General features: G+C 52.1%; 1 protein-coding gene across 1 annotated transcript in view; it reads left to right on the forward strand.

Moving 5' to 3' along the window:
* Positions 1-21,925, forward strand: part of LOC125728350 (reelin-like) — an 84,487-nt gene that overhangs the window by 50,963 nt on the left and 11,599 nt on the right. The window contains exons 10-45 of the mRNA XM_049005328.1: positions 69-309; positions 485-630; positions 1,420-1,571; positions 1,657-1,772; positions 1,857-2,065; positions 2,229-2,357; positions 2,926-3,035; positions 3,897-3,963; positions 4,048-4,281; positions 6,065-6,226; positions 6,388-6,624; positions 7,260-7,452; positions 8,222-8,334; positions 9,296-9,433; positions 9,956-10,142; positions 11,405-11,610; positions 11,709-11,880; positions 12,191-12,397; positions 12,943-13,178; positions 13,730-13,887; positions 14,194-14,401; positions 14,545-14,621; positions 14,840-14,998; positions 15,215-15,409; positions 15,514-15,787; positions 15,886-16,026; positions 16,191-16,368; positions 16,747-16,831; positions 16,931-17,113; positions 17,601-17,769; positions 17,956-18,058; positions 18,539-18,765; positions 19,319-19,542; positions 20,151-20,301; positions 20,390-20,648; positions 21,391-21,640. Of these exons, the coding sequence (XP_048861285.1) occupies positions 69-309; positions 485-630; positions 1,420-1,571; positions 1,657-1,772; positions 1,857-2,065; positions 2,229-2,357; positions 2,926-3,035; positions 3,897-3,963; positions 4,048-4,281; positions 6,065-6,226; positions 6,388-6,624; positions 7,260-7,452; positions 8,222-8,334; positions 9,296-9,433; positions 9,956-10,142; positions 11,405-11,610; positions 11,709-11,880; positions 12,191-12,397; positions 12,943-13,178; positions 13,730-13,887; positions 14,194-14,401; positions 14,545-14,621; positions 14,840-14,998; positions 15,215-15,409; positions 15,514-15,787; positions 15,886-16,026; positions 16,191-16,368; positions 16,747-16,831; positions 16,931-17,113; positions 17,601-17,769; positions 17,956-18,058; positions 18,539-18,765; positions 19,319-19,542; positions 20,151-20,301; positions 20,390-20,648; positions 21,391-21,640 (6,296 nt within the window). The remainder of the gene's footprint in view (positions 1-68; positions 310-484; positions 631-1,419; positions 1,572-1,656; positions 1,773-1,856; positions 2,066-2,228; positions 2,358-2,925; positions 3,036-3,896; positions 3,964-4,047; positions 4,282-6,064; positions 6,227-6,387; positions 6,625-7,259; positions 7,453-8,221; positions 8,335-9,295; positions 9,434-9,955; positions 10,143-11,404; positions 11,611-11,708; positions 11,881-12,190; positions 12,398-12,942; positions 13,179-13,729; positions 13,888-14,193; positions 14,402-14,544; positions 14,622-14,839; positions 14,999-15,214; positions 15,410-15,513; positions 15,788-15,885; positions 16,027-16,190; positions 16,369-16,746; positions 16,832-16,930; positions 17,114-17,600; positions 17,770-17,955; positions 18,059-18,538; positions 18,766-19,318; positions 19,543-20,150; positions 20,302-20,389; positions 20,649-21,390; positions 21,641-21,925) is intronic.

Here is a 21,925-nt window from a genome sequence, read left to right on the forward strand (position 1 = left end):
ATCTGTAGAGCTCTGTACTGATATATAAAGCTCTGTTCCACACCCCCCCCTCCTCCACTGCTCCACAGGGCCCCCTCCAACAGCAGCACCATGGTGCATCTTCTCCCCTTGCCTGCACAGTCCCGCAGGGAGGGGGTGCGTCTCCGCTGGGTCCAGGAGCCTGCGATTAGGTCAGGCACCTACGAGTCCTGCTGGGGGCTGGACAATGTGCTCCTAGTCAATGTGGCTCACCGCCCCCCCCTTCTGGAGGACAACCTGGACCCCCCTGACACCTCCAACTGGCTCTTCTTCCCAGGGGCCACCATTAAGGTCTGTGGATTCGCTCTGTATCTGATCCCATTCTTCATGATGTTATGTCCAGGATGAGTGGGGCACACTATACAATTCAGGCTTAATTAATAGCTTTGATGCCGATTGCTTCATTACAGTCAGACGTTTCTATCAATTAGCATCATTCTCAGTCTTCCTGCTGTCATTTTCTCAGCATGCCTGTCAGTCTGAGGGCAGCACCTTGTATTTCCATGGCGGTGAGGTAGCGGGGCATAGCTTTGCCTCGTCCCGAGATGTGGACCTGCACCGCGAGGAGGGTCGCACCTACTGGGAGGAAGAGTTTGAGGGTCCACCAGCCGGGTGGGTATCAGCCACGGCTGCCATCTCTCTCGCTTAGATGTTCCTCAGGTCGAAGGAAGGTGGTGTGCCCGCCTCGGTCTCGAACAGTGTTGTCCAATCTGGTCCTCGGGGACCTGCAGACCGGAACCTCAGAGGGAGCAGAAATGTGAACCGCCTGTGCGTTCCCAGGGACCATGTTGGAGAACACTGGTCTAGAGTAATGTTTAGATCTCGAGTGTCATGGGCAGGGGATCCTTCTAGAAGCTGACTGCAGGTCAGTGCTAATAATTAGACAAGAAGCATCAACAGAAGCCTGGCATTAGTCTGGTGATACAGTACAATCAGCATGGTGTTACACACTGGCATGTATTTATAGAAGAACAGATAGTCATTAATGGTCTTACAATATAAGTGTTAAAAGGACTTAAAGAGACACACAGGGAAGTTCAACTCATTGGGGTTCCATTCGTAGTCATGAAATCTGTCCTAACGGCCTCCTACCTGCTTTGAGTGTCATGTAATTAAATGGAGACAAGGCCACTGTCCATGGTGCTGAAAGGCACCGGTGGTTCAGTTCTGGGTCCTCAGTATAACTGAGGCTTTGGTCTCACTCTGATCTTTTTTCTGTTTTGCAAGAGAGGAGCAGTGGCGTCTGCCTTCTGCCCCCCCCCTCCAAATAAAAAAACATGGTATATTACAGTGACGGCCTGAGGGTCTCTCAGGATAGTATTGGGGAGGGTTGTCTCCATATGACTGGGGGGGTCTGCCCATGCCTGATGTGAATGACAGTGTATGCCCTTCCTCCTCCAGGTGGGAAATAGAGGGGGCGGTGTTCGGGATGCAGTGTGGCGAGGTGGAGTCGGGCCTGTCTCTGGTCTTCCTGGGGGAGGGCCGGAGAAGAGCCTGCACGCCCTACCTAGACGCGACCTCCTACGGGAACCTGCGGCTCCATTTCACCATGGGTAAGTAGCTTCCGGCCGCCCGGACCTGCAGTGATTCCAGCGTCGCTCCTCACCGGATTCGCCTCTTCCACGTGTCACAATGCAGGCGGGGGCCAGTGCGACCCTGGAGAGTCCCATGACCATGATGTCATCCTTTTTGGCCAGCTGGAGGGGCAGAGAGAGCCCGTGATGCTGGACACATTGCCGTACTCGTCCTACAGGGTAGGCTGCACATCCCTCGCATAATTTCCCACTGAACTTCCAGCTTTTCCGGCTGTCTCCATCCCCCATCCTCGCCCTCCCCAGGTGCCCTCACTGGTATCAGTGGCCCTGCCCACTGAGCTCCAGGTCCCGACCACACGGTTCTGCCTAGAGCAGCGGGAACACGGCGGACCCCGGCGCCATGTCTGGGCTGTGGACTTTCTGCAGCTATTGCCGGTGCTGCCCGGTGCTCGGACCCATGTGGCTCAGTTCTCCATCAACCTGGGCTGCGGTTCCTACCAGCCAGCGAACAGGTCCAGGCCCATCTCTCACGCTCCAAACTCCCTGTACTTCTCCTTTATGAAATTCCCATTTGGGAATAAAACTTTTCCTGAGTTGCACTGAGCCATTATTGTGAGGTTCGCTGTAGTTTTTATCTCGTTGTGTGAAAGTTGCCCTTTGTTCTGCATGTGGCAGTGTCAGCCTGGAGTTCTCCACCAATCAGGGCCGCTCCTGGTCCCTGCTACACACTGAGTGCCTTCCTGAGCTGTGTGTGGGTCTGCACCTGCCCCACAGCACCATCTACTCCTCCGAAAACTACAGTGGGTCAGTGAACACACGTGGTGTGTGTGTCTGTCTGTCTGAACTGTATGAATTATGAGTACCAGCTGCATATAGGAGGCATGAGGGCAACACAGGCTGGGATTGGGTTGTGTTTTTGCATTGCCATGGTAATACATTGTGAGACCAGTGTCCACAGGTAACCCAATTAAATAAACCAGCTGGCTCTGATTGGATTACATCTTTATTATCTTTTCTGACACTTTTATCCGAAGTAACTTACAATAGAGAGAAGAGTTACATTGCATGTGTGCTCCTTGGGACTGGAACCCACAACCTTCGCATTGTTAGTGTAAGGCTCTGCTTATTGAGGGTTAGGGTTTGCTGGGAAGACTCAGGGGGTCATGCTAGAGGTGAGGGGCATTTTGTAGGGTGGGGCCTCATGGTTTGTAACATATTGGGGTCGTGTTCTGTTTGTGACTGACCCTATTGCCCAGGTCTCGTTTGCCCAACCCCTCGCTCCTGCTTGCCACAAAGATTATCTCGCCGTAATCTGACGTTTCCAATGTGGGTGTAATATCATGCTGTTTCTGTGTCGTGTCACCCCCTACAGGTGGACCCGGATATCCCTCCCCCTGCCCAACGCTGCCCTAACTGACAGTACCCGCTTCCGCTGGAAGCAGACTGGTCCAGGGAATGGGAATATGTGGGCCATAGACAACGGTGTGAATCTCTTCTCATTCTCAGAGTGACGTTCACCTGACTTCCGGCTTCACTGTTGGCTAGCAGAAATGGAAGAATGGCCCTTTAAAAACCATAGTGGGTGGGCTCATGCTCTGCCAATCACTGCCTACCTTAAATTAATTAATGACAAAACTATATTAGAAATGGGGTGTAGGAGGGGCCATATTTCTTATTGAGGGGTCAGCCTTATTAGCCAATGATGTTTTGAATCAGTGAATGACAGCTCTCAGCTGGGACACTATTACACACTGCGGTGACACCCTGACCTGGAGAGGGAAGTCTTTATACCTGGAAAGAGCGGTCTTTATACCTGGAGAAGGTAGTCTTTATACCTGGAGAGGGTAGTCTTTATACCTGGAAAGGGCAGTCTTTATACCTGGAGAAGGTAGTCTTTATACCTGGAGAGGGTAGTCTTTATACCTGGAAAGGGCAGTCTTTATACATAGAGAGAGCGGTCTTTATACCTGGAGAGGGCAGTCTTTATACCTGGAAAGAGCGGTCTTTATACCTGGAGAGGGCAGTCTTTATACCAGGAGAGGATAGTCTTTATACCTGGAGAGGGCAGTCTGTATACCTGGAAAAGGCAGTCTTTATAACAGGAGAGGGCAGTCTTTATACCTGGAAAGGGCAGTCTTTATACCAGGAGAGGCTAGTCTTTATACCTGGAAAGGGCAGTCTTTATACCTGGAAAGGGCAGTCTTTATACCTGGAAAGGGCAGTCTTTATACCAGGAGAGGCTAGTCTTTATACCTGGAAAGGGCAGTCTTTATCTGTCACTTACACCAGTCCGCCTGGCCCGCTAACGCTGGTGTCCCCCCTCTCTGTCCATCTCTCCCGCAGTCTACATTGGGCCATCCTGCCTCCGCTTCTGCTCTGGAAGGGGACACTGCTCCCGCACAGGGTGCAGGTAGGAGCCACGCCCCCATACATTTGTGTCCGCTGCGACTCGGCCACAGCTTTTCCCTTTACAGGCCCCTCCCTCTCTCCCCAGGTGTGACCCCGGCTTCAGTGGCCCGGCCTGTGAGCTGGCCTCCCAGAGCTTCCCGGCCTTCCTGTCGGAGGGCTTCTCCAGCACCCGTCTCTCCTCCTACCACACCTTCTCCTCGCTCCGTGGCGCCGAGGTCAGCTTTGGTTGTGGCGTGCTCGCCGCCGGCAAGGCGCTGGTCTTCAACCGGGACAGCCGGCGGCACCTGGTCACCTCGCCACTGGACAGCACCCAGGCCAGGTAGGGGGCAGGGCCTTGGTGGGCGGGGCTTATGAGCAGAGCTTGAGGGGCGTGGCTTCAGCACCCTCCATTTGGAGAGAATCAGATACATTAATGCTGATATGTATAATGCATTTGAGACATGTGGATTATAGATTCTTAAGATTAGAGAAGATTAGAAATCTGCACCCTGGGGGCTTAATTTTAGCTTGTTTTGTTCTGTGTATATCTGTTTTTTTCTCCATTATTATACAGGTATGATTCAGATCACCTGTTTGTTCAGGATGTTATTGGTAGTCTGTATGTGTTTATGTCTGTCCTGTGTCTGTTTATATGCTTTAACCTTGTTACAGAAAGTTCTTATATTGCTTGACAATAAAAAAATATTTGAAACAGATTCAGTGAAACAAATCGATGCTCAAGGCTTGGGGAGATAGACAAGGCAAGTTTAACTAAATAGCACATTTTCAATCACAGCGGTCACTCAAAGTGCTTTACATAAAATAAAAGAAAGGGACAAGCAAAATTTAGTGGAAGATAAAAACCTAGAAGTAAAAGAATAATGCAAGAAAAAGTATCAACATTGAGTAGCAGTGCCAAGTAATTATCAGCGTTAAAAAGCCGTGTGTCGTGAAAATGTTTTGAGCCTGGATTTAAAGGTGCAAACGTCGGGCGTTTCTGTCCTCATCAGGGAATCGGCTCCAGTTAGCGGCTGAGCAGCTGAATGCCATTAGACTTTGCTTATCTTTCACTCTTGCCAGCATTAGTGCCCAGTTAGGTTCATGTTCATTCAGAAGGTCTGTGGTGTAAATGGGCTGAGACCAGTGAGTGATGTGTGAGCAAAGAGCAGCACCTTGTAGTGGATTCTAAAGGCGACTGGAAGCCAGTGTGAGGAGTGAAGGACTGGAGTGATGTGTGGAGTGATGTGTCTGCTCTTCTTGCTCCTAGTTTACCTTCTAGTGGCAGCATTTTGGACGAGCTGGAGTTGTCTTATGGTTTTTGGAAGGGGGTACAGGAATACGTGACAGCAGTGAAGTGATGATGAAATTTAAAAGCACCGAGTGTGAGACTGACACTGGAATGCTTTGTTGGATTGTCCCTGCTGATCCTCAGACAGAAGTGGCCCCTGCTTCTGTGTTTCAGTGGATCCGCTATCCATCGTCATGGCCTGTGATAGACACCAGTGGTGATCTGGTCAGCCAAACTACTGCTCTCTGTTTTCGTCATCCACTCCCTACTTTCATTCCTTCCTGCGGGCAGAGATGGATGGAGGCCAAAGCGGGGTGCTGATGAGGAGAGATTAATTTTAGGTGGGGGGGGAGGGGGGAAGTGGCAAAACACTGACAGGAACAGCATCTGGGTTAGATTGATGATGCCTTGTGCGGTGCTCGGCACGCTGCCTGATATGTGTGCTTAGTGCCTGCTCCCTTGTAATTGAATGAGCATTTGCTGGAGGAAACAAACAGGGCTGGCGGTTAGGAGCAGGGGGTGTGTCTTCACTCCGGGAGGGGGGTGATCCTCTCATCCGTCATCTAGCTGTCTCACGGATATTTGAGGAAGGGCGTTAATGAACGTTATGAATCCCGCTGCTGCTTTTTCATTGCCAGTCATGAATGAATGAATACGGGTTCCGCTCTGCATGTTTAGGTTCTGAGGGTCACATGACCTGTCACAGGCAGGTAGATGCTATTTGCATGCAGGCCATGTGCAAAGCCCTGCTAACCTGAGACTGTTAGGTTACCACGCCACCCAGAGGCCAGCAGCTGTAAAACCCGTCATTTCTCTATTCCCCCTAAATCCTCAGGTACCTGCAGTTCACCCTGCGGTTGGGGAGCCGCAGCACCCTGAGCTCCTGCCCTGCCCCCGATCAGCCAGGAGAGGGCGTCCTGCTCCACTACTCTTCAGACAACGGCATCACCTGGGTTCTGCTGGAGCACTATGCCTACCAAGGCTTCCATGAGCCCAGGTGCGGCACGGCGCCCCCTCCTGTCTACCTTGACACACTGCACTCGCTGACATTTTGCAAACATTCACACTCTCGAATACTAGCGTGTACCGCCTCCGGCAGCTCTCTGGCTCCTCCCCCTCACTTATACCTGCCCCCTCCCCCCGTCTCCGCCCCTTCAGGATCATCTCCGTGGAGCTGCCTGTGGGTGCCCGCCGCTTCGGGGTACAGTTCCGCTGGTGGCAGCCGTACCACTCAGGCCGTGGGCAGGACGTGTGGGCACTGGATGAGATCTCCATGACGTCTGTCCTCTTCAACACCATCAGCCTAGACTTCAGCAACGTGCTGGACGTCACCCAGAGCCTGGGATTCTACTTGGGCCATGTGCAGCCTTACTGTGGCCACGACTGGACACTCAGGTACCGGGAGCCCCTGCTGACATCCTGCCAAGCAGGAGAATTATAAAGGGGCGGGGCCACAGGGGCACAGACCCCAGCTAAAAGCTGATTGGCTCCCAGAGTGCCCACTCCACTGTCACTCACTGATTCAAAAAATAATGTTGGCTAATGATAGGATTGCCCCCTCTGTATGAATTATGGCCCCTCTCATGTCCCTCATGGTAATCAGAATGGGTCCTATTGGGCCTCCAGGGAGACTAGCTCCTGCACACAATCTGGTCCTAGGGGACCCACAGCTGGGAGGGAGCAAAAATGTGGACTTTCTGTGCATCCCCTAGGACCGGGTCGGGAAACACTGTTGCAGAGGATACATTTTAATCAATACATGACTGACAGCTAAAAACCCTTCACAGATGACTTTCTGTCACAATAATTACTGATATCAAGTAATTAAGAGCTGAGTTTGACTGAAAAACGTGGAATCCCTGTCCTTGGACCGGAAATAGACCTGGGAGGAGTGGGGCTTTGAAGGCTGTATTGGGTTGGATTAGTATGGACTGATAATATCAGGATAATAGCCAAGAGAAAGTGGGTTAAACCGACCAGTGACTGACAGCACACGGTAATCACCCCCACCCCCACCCCCACCCCCCCAGCTTCACAGGCGACCCCGGTCCCGGTTCCAGCCTCCGCTACGTGGAGACCCAGTCCATGCAGATCGGCGCCTCCTACAGCCTGCAGTTCTCCCTGGCGATGGGCTGCGGCGCAGAGCCGTCCCCACACATGGACACGAGGGTGCACCTGGAGTACTCCACCAACCACGGGCTCACCTGGCACCTGGTGAAGGAGGTGGGCGAATTCCATTGCTCCTCACTGGATCAGTGAGCATGTGAACACTGCAGAAACGATATTCCACAGCCGATGGTCGTTAATCTTACAGAGCAGAGCTTGGAAATGAGTATTAAATGAACACTTGCATATAGCAGCACACGCACATTCATCATTTTAAGTATTACGTGTCTTAGGCCAACTTTATTATGATTATTGCATTGATGAATCATATACAAGTGTTTATTTGAGTTTGGCTGTGCCGTGCTGACCTGAGCTAAGCTGACCTGTGCTGTGCTGACCTGAGCTAAGCTGACCTGTGCTGTGCTGACCTGAGCTAAGCTGACCTGAGCTAAGCTGACCCGTGCTGTGCTGACCTGTGCTGTGCTGACCTGAGCTAAGCTGACCTGTGCTGTGCTGACCTGAGTTAAGCTGACCTGTGCTGTGCTGACCTGTGCTGTGCTGTGCTGACCTGAGCTAAGCTGACTTGTGCCGTGCAGACCTGTGCTAAGCTGACCTGTGCCATGCTGACCTGTGCTAAGCTGACCTGTGCTGTGCTGACCTGAGCTAAGCTGACCTGTGCTGTGCTGACTTGAGCTAAGCTGACCTGAGCTAAACTGACCTGTGCTGTGCTGACCTGAGTTAAGCTGACCTGTGCTGTGCTGACCTGAGCTAAGCTGACCTGTGCTGTGCTGACCTGAGCTAAGCTGACCTGTGCCGTGCTGACCTGAGCTAAGCTGACCTGTGCTGTACTGACCTGAGTTGTGCTGAACTGTGCTTTTTCACACAGGCCTGCCTTCCAGGAATGCCCAGCTGCCCGGAGTTCACTGCTCCCAGCATCTACCATCCATCTGAGTTCCCCAGCTGGAGGAGAGTCAGCCTACCTCTGCCACAGAAGACCTGGTGAGGAACTGACACAGACACACAGACAGACACAGACAGACACACGCAAACGGAGCTGTGCTCACACTGCTTATGAAGTTTTTTCCTCAGGTCTGGCATCTTTGTGGAGATATTTGCACAAAACGTTTTTCTGCAGGTCAGTACTGCAGAATAAAGGTGCACATACAGAGTGGAGAGTGAACACATGCGGTACAGTCAGCGGTAGCATGATTGTGTCATTTTGATTAATATGGACTCTAGGCGCCCTTGTCCTCCTGCCATATATGCCTGAGCCCCCCCAGCACGGCCTTAAATTAAGCAATTCCTGTGTCATTCCCCCTCTCAGGGAGGGGTCACAGGGGTCATGCTTCTGAGTGGAGATTAGAAATCACCTCCCCTGATGAAGGTCAGAGGTCATGCTACAATTATAACTAGGCTTCCGGAAAAGGAGACCCCCCCCTCCCCATTAGCTACCCCTTCCCCCCAACTACTGCCATTTGTCAGAATAACACATGTAGGTGCATCAACCCCCCTGACAGAAGCTAGCTATCACCCCCCCCCCCCCATTAGGGAGCTCATCCCTCATCACATCAGGGACATTATCATACCTGAGAGAATTGGGGTCCAGACATCACTTGGTTTGCGGGGCCAGTGGGGGGGCAAAGGGTCAGTCTTTGGTCTGTTGCCTTTGGATGTCATGTTTACGGTTTGAAGACTGATCACTGGCTATGCTGCGGTGCCTGTTTTTTTGGCTTTTTTGGTTTATTTTTAAATTCCAGAAATACAGGCAGTCTTTAGACAGCCAAAAATGTGACTCAAAGACCCGGAGTACGTTAGGTCCTTTGGCTGAACAGCCTGAGCTTGTGAAAGCTTTAAAGGTTCCTGACTTGACAGCTGTGCTGAGAGGTTGACCCATTTTTGCTGTGTGTGCGGTATATTCAGTGCCGACCCATTCTTTTCTCAATGGGGTTTCCCGGCTCAGGTCCGGCGCCACGCGGTTCCGCTGGATCCAGAACTACTACGGTGAGCAGGATGACTGGGCACTGGACGACATCTACATCGGTCAGCAGTGCCCTCAGATGTGCAGAGGGCACGGTTGGTGTGACCATGGCAACTGCAGGTACCGTGGTTGTGGATCAGCCGGGCATGAAGATAAACGGACTCTTTCTGTTTTATGATGTTACCAGAGCTGGGACACACAAGTACGTGCCACTTTTACACGTGACTGATATTCCACATATCACGTTTTGCTCAACTACTTACCAAACACACACCACCTGCTTCAAACTTTTGATTATAGCCAGAGGAGACTAGTAATGTGAAGGTCGCAGGTTCGAGAGCCTAAAAGGACCCTCGAGCTGTAAAAATAGGCAGTGAAATGACCCACTGTATAAATGGAAAGGCTCTTAAACCAGCTCTCAGCAAATGTGTCTGCTAAGTAACCAAAATGGACCCATTTAAATGTCTTCTAAAGCCTTTCAGGTGAAGTTCCTGATGAACAAGCCAGCTTTTACTCATGGACATTTTTGTACTCTGTGCTTCCCCTGCTGGTCATTCAGCAACATTACCAGTACGTGAGATCACTGTTAAGTGCTGACTCTCAGATGCACAACCCAACAGTCCCGTTGACCTTTTCCCCCAGGTGTGATGATGGGTTCTCTGGGCCAGACTGCCAGCCATCGTCGCCCCTGTCCTCCAGCATCCTTTCGGACTTTGAATCCCAAGTTGCACTGCTCTCATCATGGCAGGATGTGATTGGTGGAGAGGTGGTGACCCCTGACCGGGGCTGTGGGGTCATATCATCGGGGTCTTCGCTCTATTTTAGCAAGGTATAGTCACATTTATGTTCCTGGGTTATCATTTGCTTTGTTCCCATTGAAACTGTCATATTTTCTTTTCCAAATTAGAATTTTTAAAACAATATTTAAAAAGACAGTGGTAAGGAGAATGTACTAATTACAGTGCGTTGCCACACCCACCACATGACAAACCACCTCAGGGATGAGAACCTGAGTGCAGCTATGCGGCGGGCGATACCTCAACACCGCACTAGTCCAAACGGAACATTGTGAGTTTCTTCTGGTAACCGGAGTGCCAGTCCTGCCACCAACCCCACAATTTTTCCCTGTAAATTGGAGTACCTGCTTGCAGGGCTGGATGCAGATTAACATCATACCCAGGATGAAGCAACTGCAGGTTAATGGCCTTTGCTCAAGGGCCCAACGGAGTGGGATCACTCCTGGCATTCATGGGATGTGAACCACCAACCTTCTGGTGGCACAGATCCCTATCCTCAGAGGCACAATTCCACCCACATGCTGTAATCAGCACACACTCCTTACCATTTTAAAAGTACTGCATCTTTCTCTAAAACACTCTAATAATGCAGTCTATGCATTTTCAGTTGGCTTATTCTGATTAGGGATTAACATTGGGCAGAGGTACATGCTGGTCAGGTTTATGGGATGCCAGACGCGCACACACACACACACACACACACACACACACACACACACACACACATAATAAATGAATTATGAAATAAATATTTTTTTCCCCAGGAAAGGTAGTACGTAGACCACTGCGGAAGCGAATGCACACTTGGATTTCCATCTACTGTGAATAATGTCGATGTTTTATGGATTATTAGAGGTGCGATTTGGTGGAAAATGCTTAAACCATATGGCTCATTGCACCCAGGATAACTCTGGAATGCTTTAGTGCAGAATGTTACAACTGGATTGAGGAAGTTCTCTCAATTGCAACAATATGTGACTCATATCTGTGCGTTATACCTATCCAAAGTTATGAGCCTGAGATTAATGGGTGCCAAAATCAACACACGACTTTGTCGTGTTCTAAGGGTTAAACAAAGTGAGAATATGTGAGCTCCACACGCGTGTCAGGGTTCCAACCCCCAGCCCTGGAGCTATTCTCATCCATCCATCCATCCATCCATCCATCCATCCATCCATCCATCCATCCATCCATCCATCCATCCATTTTCTGTAATCACTTGTCCTATTCAGGATACACTAAAATATTGGACAGGAGCTCAAACTGATTTAGGAATAATCTGGTGAACTCACAGGCTGGAGTGCGGCAGTTGGTGACCCAAGACCTGGACACGGAGTGGGCGGAGTTTGTCCAGTTCTACCTGCGTGTGGGCGGGGACTGGGCAGAGTGTAACCATGCTGACAGCAGGGAGGAGGGCGTGCTGCTTCAGTACAGCAACGACGGGGGCATCAGCTGGGGGCTCATTGCTGAGATGTACTTCACTGATTTCACCAAGCCTCGGTGAGTGTATGTGGATGATGGGGCTGTGAGTGGGTGTGGTGCATCTGAGTCGTTCTGTGATTGGCTGATATTTGACAGAGAACGCCCCCTCCCCTCAGGTTTGTACACTATGAGCTCCCACTGGCCTCCAAGACTCCCTGCACCCGCTTCCGCTGGTGGCAGCCCCTGCACTCGGGGGAGGGCTATGACCAGTGGGCCATCGATGATGTCATCATCTTGTCGGAGAGGGAGAAACACATCATCCCCATGGCCAACCCCACCCTGCCACTGGTGAGCTCTGTGGGGGAGCACAAAGGCAGGCCTAATGAGACCCTGGCACACTCAGATAATGCCACTGACACCCTGGCACACCGAGATACCAGCACTGAAACCCTGGCACACTGAGACTCTCAGGAGTGCAGCAAGACACTGACCCACTGAGGTCATTGAAACAGATGCAGTGAGACACTGACCCACTGAGGTCACTGAAACAGATGCAGTGAGACACTAACAAACTGAGATCATTGAAGTAGAGGCAGTGAGAGGCAGACACACCAAGACTTGGCACAGACTTAATCCCGGCGTTTCCCTCCTCCTTCAGAACGTCTACGAGAAGCCAGCTTTTGATTACCCCCTGAACCAGATGAGCCTGTGGTTGATGCTGGGGAACGAGGGCATGGACCGGGGCAGCAACGCCAGCTTCTGCTCCCCCACCCCCTCTGCCCTGGTCTTTGGCCGTTCCGACGGCGACAGAGTGGCGGTAACGCGGGACCTGGCCCTGCGTGCCGGACACACACTGCAGTTCAAGGTACCGTCATGGGAAAACATTTTGGGTTGGGCGGGCCGACAGACATGTGACACATGGATTGAGCCGCAAATTTTGGACTTTTTAGGGGAAATTTTCATGCTCTTTTCATGACTTTCATGATTTTGTTAAGGCAGGGGGCATAAGGGGGGCCATAATTAGCCAATGATAAGTTTTGAATCGGTAAGTGACGGAGGAGGGGGCACTCCAGGAGCCAATCAGCTTTCAGCCTGTGTCCCCACCCCTGGTGCGGTGATGATGCTGTGTGATGAGTAGACATGAAGTAAAGATGGTTCAGGGGAAATGAAGAATGGACGTGAAAGATGAATGGATGAAGAAAAACACAATAGGCTCTCCTGTTTCTATGGACTCAAGGTGGCATCAGGGTTACCTTGGGTGGGGGGTAGCTATCAGAGACAAGACCACTGCAACTCAACTATGACCCAACTAGCTCCTGAAGAGGAACAGTAACTCTTTTTCTTCTAAAACTATAATTTCCAGATACCTTTCACAACATGTCTGAAAGTCCTCTATTCCCTGCCCCCCAGCTGAACATCGGCTGCGAGTCTCAGTTCAGCTCGTCAGCTCCGGTGCTCCTGCAGTACTCCCATGATGCGGGTCGCAGCTGGGCGCTGGTGCGGGAGAGCTGCTTCCCGGCCTCGCCAGCAGGGGGCGGCTGTGAGGGCAGTGGCCGTGAGCTGCGGGAGCCCAGCATCTACCACGCCGGGGAGTTTGAGCGCTGGACTCGGGTCACCGTGGTGATACAGCGGGCCGTGGCCGCCAGGTTTGCTCTCTTAAGCGTTGCTTATGCTAGGTCCTGGCAGGTAAAAACCAAAAAACTGGCCGGGTTTAGACTGAATAAGTCACAAAAAGTCACAAAAAAATTCAAGTCATTATCTTCAGCATAGATACTGCACATATGACAGATGAATTGCTTGAATCTTGAACCTTTATGGCTTTGAGGACCACACTTTTGTTAAGTGGTGCTTTGCTGTGGATCTCTTGAAAAAGCTTTATTTTAGTATTTAGTTTAGTGAGGCTTTTTATTAGTGGCTTGGAATGGAAATTGTGAATTAAAGTACAAATTTTTGCATTTGCATAAAGAATTTCAGTGAAAATTATGACAGTACAGGCTGGCAAAAAAAGTAAGAAATATTGTATATTAAAATTTGGAATTATTGGACAGAGAAAGTCAAATCTTTTACACTATCCTTCAGGCAGTAGAGTCCTCCTCCATGCTGGTACCTGCTTACACGCACAGATACACACTCCTCTCTCACAGAGCACGCACTCCTCCATGCACACCCCTTCACTCCCTCCTCCTTTTTTCCTCAGTAAAACACGGTTCCGCTGGTTCCAGGAGAGCAGTGTGTACCGGGACGCTCCCTCCTTCGCCCTGGATGGGGTGTACATCTCAGAGCCGTGTCCCAACCATTGTGGGGGCCATGGTGACTGCATCTCAGGGGTCTGCTTCTGCGACCTGGGCTACACAGGTACGGCTCCTGGTGGAAAGGGGTGGGGGGACTGGAAAAATAAAGCCCAGCTGGCCAGTATAGGGCTGTGGGGGTGTCATCAATAGCAGGCAAGGGGTTCAAATTTGTAATTTTACTGTCTGGCTATGAGCCAAATGGATTGCAAATGAATTTTAGGGGAGGGGGCGGTCAAACCCAGTATTTCACTAAATGGCTATTATGTAAGTACATGGGGGGAGTAGCAAAATAAACAGCAGGAATCTGGGAGGGAGGTAGTGTGTGTGCCAAGCTCAGGGGTCCTGACACCCCCCCACCCTGACATCTCAGAGGAGCAGGGCAGCTGCATCCCCACGTCACCTGCCCCCCCCGAGCTGGCTGAGGCCTTCGAGGGAAAGCCCAGCGCCCTGTGGCAGAGCCTGGGGGGCGCCCAGCTGGGCAGCGGCTGTGGGACCATTGCGGGAGGCAGGGCGCTATATTTCAGCGGAAACGCCAGGAGGGAGGCGCGCACGGTCGCCATGGATACCAGCCGCACCCGGTCAGTGCACAGACCACCCTGCTTCGCACCCTGATCCAGTGGGGTAACTGAGTGCCTCAAGACATTCGCTGCTCTAAGGCATTATGGGTTGTTTAAACAGATGTTTTGTCTTTAAATGACTTTATGTCACTGTCTCCCTGAAGCCTGGTCCAGTTTTACATCCGGATCGGTGCAAAGAACCTTGGCCCCTCCTGCACTCGGCCTCGCTCGCGGAACGAAGGTAGCGGCCAGTATCCACATGTAAAAACATCAATATAATTTTAAAGAAGGCTACACTGCAGCCAACCAGCTGGCATGAAATACTCTGTCGCCATCATGTGGTGAATAGTTGTAACTGCAGTGTGTCATTACTACCCATGAGGTGCTGAAGACCAAATTCTTGTGGTGAGTCTGCAGTCTGCCTCAACCCTCATCTTTCCCCATCCTTGTCTGCCTCAGGCATCATCGTCCAGTTCTCCACCAACAATGGGGTACAGTGGCAGCTTCTCCGGGAGTTGGACATCAGCTCCTTCCTGGAGCCCGAGGTGGTGACCATCGAGCTGCCCCCTGCCGCGAAGACCCCCTACACCATCTTCCGCTGGTGGCAGCCACAGCTGGGTGAGCAGATGTGTCCCCCACACCTCCCCAAAAGCCACGTCTATATAGCCTCCTCCTTCTAGGTCTTTATGACGTACGGAATCTGTGACTATCGTGCAGCCTCACTAGACACCCCATAAACAGGGTCAAACTCCACCTTTGTTCATCCCTCTCTTCTTTTTCATTCCCACTCTTTCTCCCTTTTTCACTCTCTGACATCCCGGCATAATCCTGCAGCCAAGCCCTCGTCCCAGTGGGCGCTGGACGACATTCTGGTCGGCATGAATGACTCCTCCCGGACGGGTTTCCGCGACTCGTTTGATGGCTCCACACCACTGCGGCACAACTGGGCCCGGGTGCAGGGCGGGGGGGTGACGGCGGACTGCCAAACCCTGGACACGGTGCTCTCCTTCAGCTCTGAGACCAGCGACAGTGAGTGAGGCAGGATTTTGGCCCAGTTCTGGCCTGGTTTCGGCTCGCTTTCGGCCCGGTGCTGGTCCGCCTTTCACCCTGCCCTCTGGTCTGCCTCTCCACAGAGAAGTCACGCTACGCCGAGACCTGGGACTTTGAGGTATCCGGCTCCTCCTTCCTCCAGTTCGATCTCAGCATGGGCTGCAGCAAAGCCACTTCCGCTTCCTACACCGTGCGCCTAGAGTTCTCCACCGACGGGGGGCACTACTGGACTCCTGTCACCCCTGAGTGCGTGCCCCCCGCCATCGGGTGCTCCAGCTACACGCAGGGCTCCACCTACGCAGCCCCCCAGTACACCCGCTGGAGGAGGGTCACCGTCTACCTACCGAGTGCGGCTGTGTATGTTCCCCGCAACCACCAGGTGGTGATCTAGTGCAACCTTCCCCGAGAGCACTTTCTGAAAAGTGTGCATCTCTCTGTCTGTCTGACCCCCCCAGCTCCCCCCGGACGCGGTTCCGCTGGATCCAGAGCCACTTCACCCCCGGGGCGGACGCCTGGGCCCTGGACAATGTGCTCCTGACCCCTGGGTGTCCCTGGATGTGTTCCGGCCATGGGCTGTGCGATGACGGTCACTGCGTGTGAGTGCTCTTGTTAATAAATTGCTTACTTAACTGATTAATTGATTCGTTGAGTAAATAACCGGTTCTGACTAGTGCAGACCTTGTGTGACACAGTGTGCCTTTGTTGTGCATATTTACAGATGAATTAGAGTGTGACCCCTCCCACTGTGCCTCCCCCCCAGGTGTGACGAGGGTTATGGGGGCACACACTGCGTCCCGCTGTCCCCCCTCCCGTCCGTGCTGCGGGAGGACTTCAACAAGAACCTACAGGCCACTCGTTGGCCCGAGGTCTACGGGGCTGAGCGGGGCACTCTGAGCGGGGAGCCGCTCAAATCAGGAACTGCCCTCATCTTTAAGGGGGTGTGTGTCCCGAACTGTCACCCCACCGAGTGACACACAGCCCTAGGGTGGGATTTACCCTGTGCTGTCAATCACATTCACTGACCAATGACAAGCGGGTATGACCAGCTGGTGATTGACAGTACATAGTAATCCCACCCACTGGAGTGTCGAAGACTTTTATCCCACCACTGGGGGTGGGGGGGGGGGGCAATCACCCATCTAATTGTTATTTGTGTTCCACAATCTATAACAAACACTGTGTACAACTATTTTAAGTGCTACTGTTCAGCACTTTCGTGCACTGAAAATCGACTGACAGCTTCTCTCCTTTATGATCCCTTCCTTGCTCCCTCTCGTCCCACCCCATGGCCCTGGATTGCCCCCCCCCCCCCCCAGGAGGGCCTCCGCATGCTGGTATCCCAGGACCTGGACTGCACCAGTGCACTGTACATCCAGTTCTCCTTCAAGTTCATCACCAAGGGTGGGCCACCTTCCCACAGTGTGCATGCGTGTGTCTTGGTGGCTCCCAGGTGGGTGTGGGAGCGAGACTCTCAGCATGTGTCTCTGCGTCTGCGCACAGGCGTCCCCGAGCGGTCCCACTCCGTGCTCCTGCAGTTCTCGGTGAACGGGGGCATCAGCTGGCTGCTGTTGGACGAGTTCTACTTCCCCACGTCCACCGACACGCTATTCCTGCACCTGTCCCTCCCCCACAGCGCCCAGACCAACGCCACGCGCTTCCGGCTGTGGCAGCCTTATAATAATGGTAGGGGGGAGCACAAGCATGGATACAACTGGGTGCTTAATCAAGCAGATTAGTCCCCTGAACTAAAGACCGAAGCCTCTCGTTGTATTTCCAGGGTCTTACCTGCCGTACCCATCATGCTTAATTACCAATCATGCTGATTGGTCCATGTGTCTGTCTTTCACAAATGGCAACCTATGATGGAGATACAGGCTCTTACTTGGACCACACACAAGCTGTGTCCGAAGGACGCGGTTCGCATTTGAAGGAGCCTTTGAATTGAGACAGCCTTGTGTGCCACTGGGATGCATTCAGTCTTTAAATGCCTTAGAAGGATGCAACCCCTGAATTCAGACACAGCCACAGTCTGTGAGATTCTCTGTGAAGGTCTGTATGAAGCAGTTTGCAGGTTTATATGGCACTAGGGCAACATCAAGATCCATGGTGTTTTTGATAGACTGTTTGAAGGTCAAACAACAGTCTTTTAGAAGGTCTGTGTCCTCTGCAGGAAAGAAGGAGGAAGTTTGGGTGATAGATGACATCATCATCGATGGAAACTCCCTGCACAGCCCCCACCATCTGACAGACAGCTTTGAAGGAGGACCTCAGGAGCAGAGCTGGCTTTTTTACCCTGGGGGAGATACAGGGCCTTACTGCCCCAACCAAAAGGGGGCGATGTGCGTGTAACTGAATAGAACTTTTCCTAGATTTTTTTTCCTGTTGGTTAAGCATCTCAGTATATTCACAGTAACATAAGTGGAGCATTTTTGGTTCCAATAGTCATGCTTTGCTCAAGTTCGTCACTCTGTGCGGTAAAGAAGCCCTCAGTGATATGAATGTCATCTGACTGATCCTGTGTACAGGCAGGACGATTTGGCCATGGTGTTCCTGTCCGGCGAGCTAGGGGAGCACTCCATTACCACCAGAGACATAGACGTCAGCGAGAACACCGTGGTGCAGTTTGAGGTACCGAAAGACTGGGCAGCAGAGCTGCTTCGCTCAGCTTCAGGGAGACGTGGATCCCCGGGTCAACGTCAGCACGTCAACTTTGATCCGGCTTCCTGGCTGAGCGAGAAAAAGCAGATGCTCACATCAGCAAAATGGCACTTTGGCGCAAATGAAGCTGAATTTGAATTTTGATTTAATTTTGGGGAATAATCAAGAGAGGAGGGGGTCAAACGAGGGGGGGGGGGTGAAAGAAATAGGACAGTGTTTGACTCAGCGGGTTTGGATGCTGTGCCTGTGATCAGAAGGTTGCTGGTTCAGATCCCAGGGTGATGTCACTGTTGAAATCGGAATGTAACAAATGGAAAGGCAAGGAAGTGCAAGGTGAAGGTGTCTGACTTAGGACCAGCTGTCTGGTTTAAGCAGGAAGTGGGAGCATGTATGTAACCAGTGTGGGTTTCTGGTTTCTCACCATCATCTCTGAACCTCTTCCTGTTTTAGATCAATGTTGGCTGCACGGGGGACAGCTCCACCTTCAGTCCCGTGCGGCTGGAGTTCTCGCGAGATTTCGGCTCCACCTGGCACCTGCTGGTGCCGCTGTGTCCCGGCGACGCCCAGCATAGTTCTCTGTGCTCCACGGAGCTGCATCCCGCCAGCATCTACCACGCCGGCAGCTCCCCCAGCTGGAGGAGAGAGGTCATCCACTTCAGCAAGCTCCGCCTCTGCGGGTAAGAGAGAGAGATTGATGGAGAGAGAAAAAAGAGGGAGAGAAAGACAGAGATGGGTTGAGACACAGAGGCAGATAGCCAGATATAGAAATTGAGATTGTGATTAAAGGGGCGGCATGGTGGCGCAGTGGTTAGCACTGTTGCCTCACACCTCTGGTACCTGGGTTCGAATCTCCGCCTGGGTCACATGTGTGTGGAGTTTGCATGTTCTCCCCATGTCGTCGTGGGGTTTCCTCCGGGTACTCCGGTTTCCCCCCACAGTCCAAAAACATGCTGAGGCTAATTGGAGTTGCAAAATTGCCCATAGGTGTGTATGTGTGAGTGACTGGTGTGTGAGTGTGCCCTGCGATGGGCTGGCCCCCCATCCTGGGTTGTTCCCCGCCTCGTGCCCATTGCTTCCGGGATAGGCTCCGGACCCCCCGCGACCCAATAGGATAAGCGGTTTGGAAAATGGATGGATGGATGGATTGTGATTAAAAGTTATAACTTGTGATATAAAATTGTGATTGTGATTAAAAGCTCTGCCTCTGCTACTCCTGACTGCCCCCTGCAGATCGGTGCGGTTCCGCTGGTACCAGGGCTTCTACGTAGGCGATGCCCCTCCCTCCACCTGGGCCCTGGACAATGTGTACATTGGGCCGCAGTGCCAGGACACATGCGGGAGGCACGGGCTGTGTGTGGAAGGCGTGCATTGTGCCTGTGACCCTGGCTACTCTGGGGCAGACTGCTCCAAACCCAACACCCCCAACCCTGATTTCCTCAAGGAGGACTTTGAAGGTACAGAAGCTCAGGTCCTCAGACGAAGGTTCTGGTAGTTTGTTGGGTTTTTGGGTTATTTTTGCTGGGTCAGAGGTTGCCCAAGGGGAGCTCCGGAAGCATCCCTGTACCTCTGACCAGTCAGTGTCAGCCCATCCGCTACAGCAAGGGTGGGCAATCTTACCCAGAAAGGGCCACTGTGTGTGCGGGTTTTTACTGCAACTTCTTAATTAGATTACTAGTTAGAGGACCGATTGGCCGAAGAGTCGTCACACCCGGGATGGAACAGCCGACCTAAAGGAACCTGCATACATGATGGCCCTTTGCGAATTGATTGCCTACCCCTGCTCTGCAGCGTTAAGGGAGCAGTTACTTTTCTTTAGTTCCAGGTTCCAGTGACCTGGAACCCAGTTCCAGGTTCCTCTCTTAGCCCAGGTCTGGGTTCAGTTACCAAAAGCAATTTGTGTCTTCAGTGTACTGTCCTCCTGTCTGGCATGTCACTAGGTCTGAGCATAACTCGTCCAACCTCAGCTGAATTTGAACGGGAATCAAAATCGCGACTGTACTCTTTGTTGTGCCTTTAATGTTTCTTCAGCCATATATTCATATGTACCGTCGTGCACCTGCAGGGGGCGCTGTGGACATGGAGCAGTTCCAGTTAGTCAGCGGGGGGAAGCCCTCCAGGAAGTGTGGCATCATGAGCAGCGGGAACCACCTGTTCTTCAGCGAGGACGGCTTGCGCATGCTGGTCACCGTGGACCTGGATCTGTCCAACGCCAGGTAGCACATGTGTGTGAGTGTGTGCGTGTGGGAGCAGATGGGAACGTGTGCCCAGAGAGGCCTGAGTCTCAGCCATGCCTCCTTGCAGGTTCGTGCAGTTCTTTCTGCGCCTGGGCTGCGGTAAAGCCCCCCCAGACCCGCGCTCGCGTCCTGTGCTGCTGCAGTTCTCCACAGACGGGAGCCTCTCCTGGGAGCTGCTACAGGAGTTCCACTTCAGCAACAGCAGCAACCAGGGCCGCCTGGTGGCGCTAGAGCTGCCGCTGCGTGCGCGAGGCCCCGCAACACGCCTGCGCTGGTGGCAGCCCTCCGAGACAGGCCACTTCCCCAGCCCCTGGGTCATTGACCAGGTAACCCCGGGGCCAGAAGCTGTAGCAAGGCATCCTGGGAGTTTCTGACCTCTGCTTACACATGTTGTTTACCCTGAGTATGATTTCGCATGTAATGTTGTTCACACTTTCCATGCCATAAGCTCTGGAGCAAGCATAATGAGAAAAGTAGTTGTATGATGATGAATAGAACTCAAGTGCGTGCAATTCACAGCAAGTGGAACATTTACAAAACATATTAGATGCTCATCAGAGAGTCCAGAGGTGAGTAGTTCAGGTCCAGAGACTAAAAGTCCAGACCGATTGTTCACACTTAAACTGCACAAACACATGCAGTGTGTGTGTGTGTGTGTGTGTGTGTGTGTGTGTGTGTGTGTGTGTGTGTGTGAGAGAGAGAGAGAGAGAGAGAGAGAGTCATGTGTATATTACATTACAAATGTCCATTTTTTTGGTCCCCACAAGGGGAAACTCACTGCTCTTGTCTTATGTCTAAGGTCATACATCGAGCCTGGAGAAAGGCAATTTCATTCAGCTGTGCACTCTTTGCTATATGGTCTGTCAATTCAGTTCGATTTTAAAAATCTGTGAGTGCAATCAGAAAACTAAAAATGCCTATAAACTTGTATTTTGTTGATATGATTAGGGCTGGGTTAGGGTTGCCTTTGTTGGCAGTAGTATTTTGCCCACTGAAATGAATGGAGAGTCCCCACAAAGAGATGAATACAAAAAATGTGTGTCTGTGTGTGTGTCTGTGTCCCGGAAGGTGGTGGTAGGTGGCAGTGCCAGTGGCTGGGGGCCCCTGGAGGACGACTTCTCCTCCAAGGATGACCGATCCTGGCTGCTGCACCCCGGGGGCACCCGCATGCCCGTGTGTGGCTCCGACGGGGAGGCCTTCGCCTTCATCGAGAAGTCCAACACGCGCTATGCCGTCACCACCGACATCAGCGTGGGCCAGGACACCTTCGTGCAGTTTGACTTCTCTGCCTCCTGCTCCGTCACCAGCTCCTGCTACGGTGAGCTGATCCCGGGGGGCAGGCTCGACCCAAGCATGGGGTCATCTCCACACCATAATGTCAGAAGGAACTTCATCTGAGGTTCTTCAGGAGGTTGGAACATAAGATCTGAGGTAGATGAAGGTGGTATGTGACTCTGGAGATTAGGATGCCGTGCTTGTGATCGAACTGATTCAAATCCCAGGTTCAGCAGAGTGATATCACTGCTGGGCCCTTGAGCGAGGCCCTTAACACTCAGTTGCACCAGGGTCTGTTTGAAGATGGAGCGGAGGCTAGATGTGAGGC

The sequence above is a fragment of the Brienomyrus brachyistius genome, unplaced genomic scaffold, assembly GCF_023856365.1.
Source record: "Brienomyrus brachyistius isolate T26 unplaced genomic scaffold, BBRACH_0.4 scaffold253, whole genome shotgun sequence".
NCBI lineage: Eukaryota > Metazoa > Chordata > Actinopteri > Osteoglossiformes > Mormyridae > Brienomyrus > Brienomyrus brachyistius.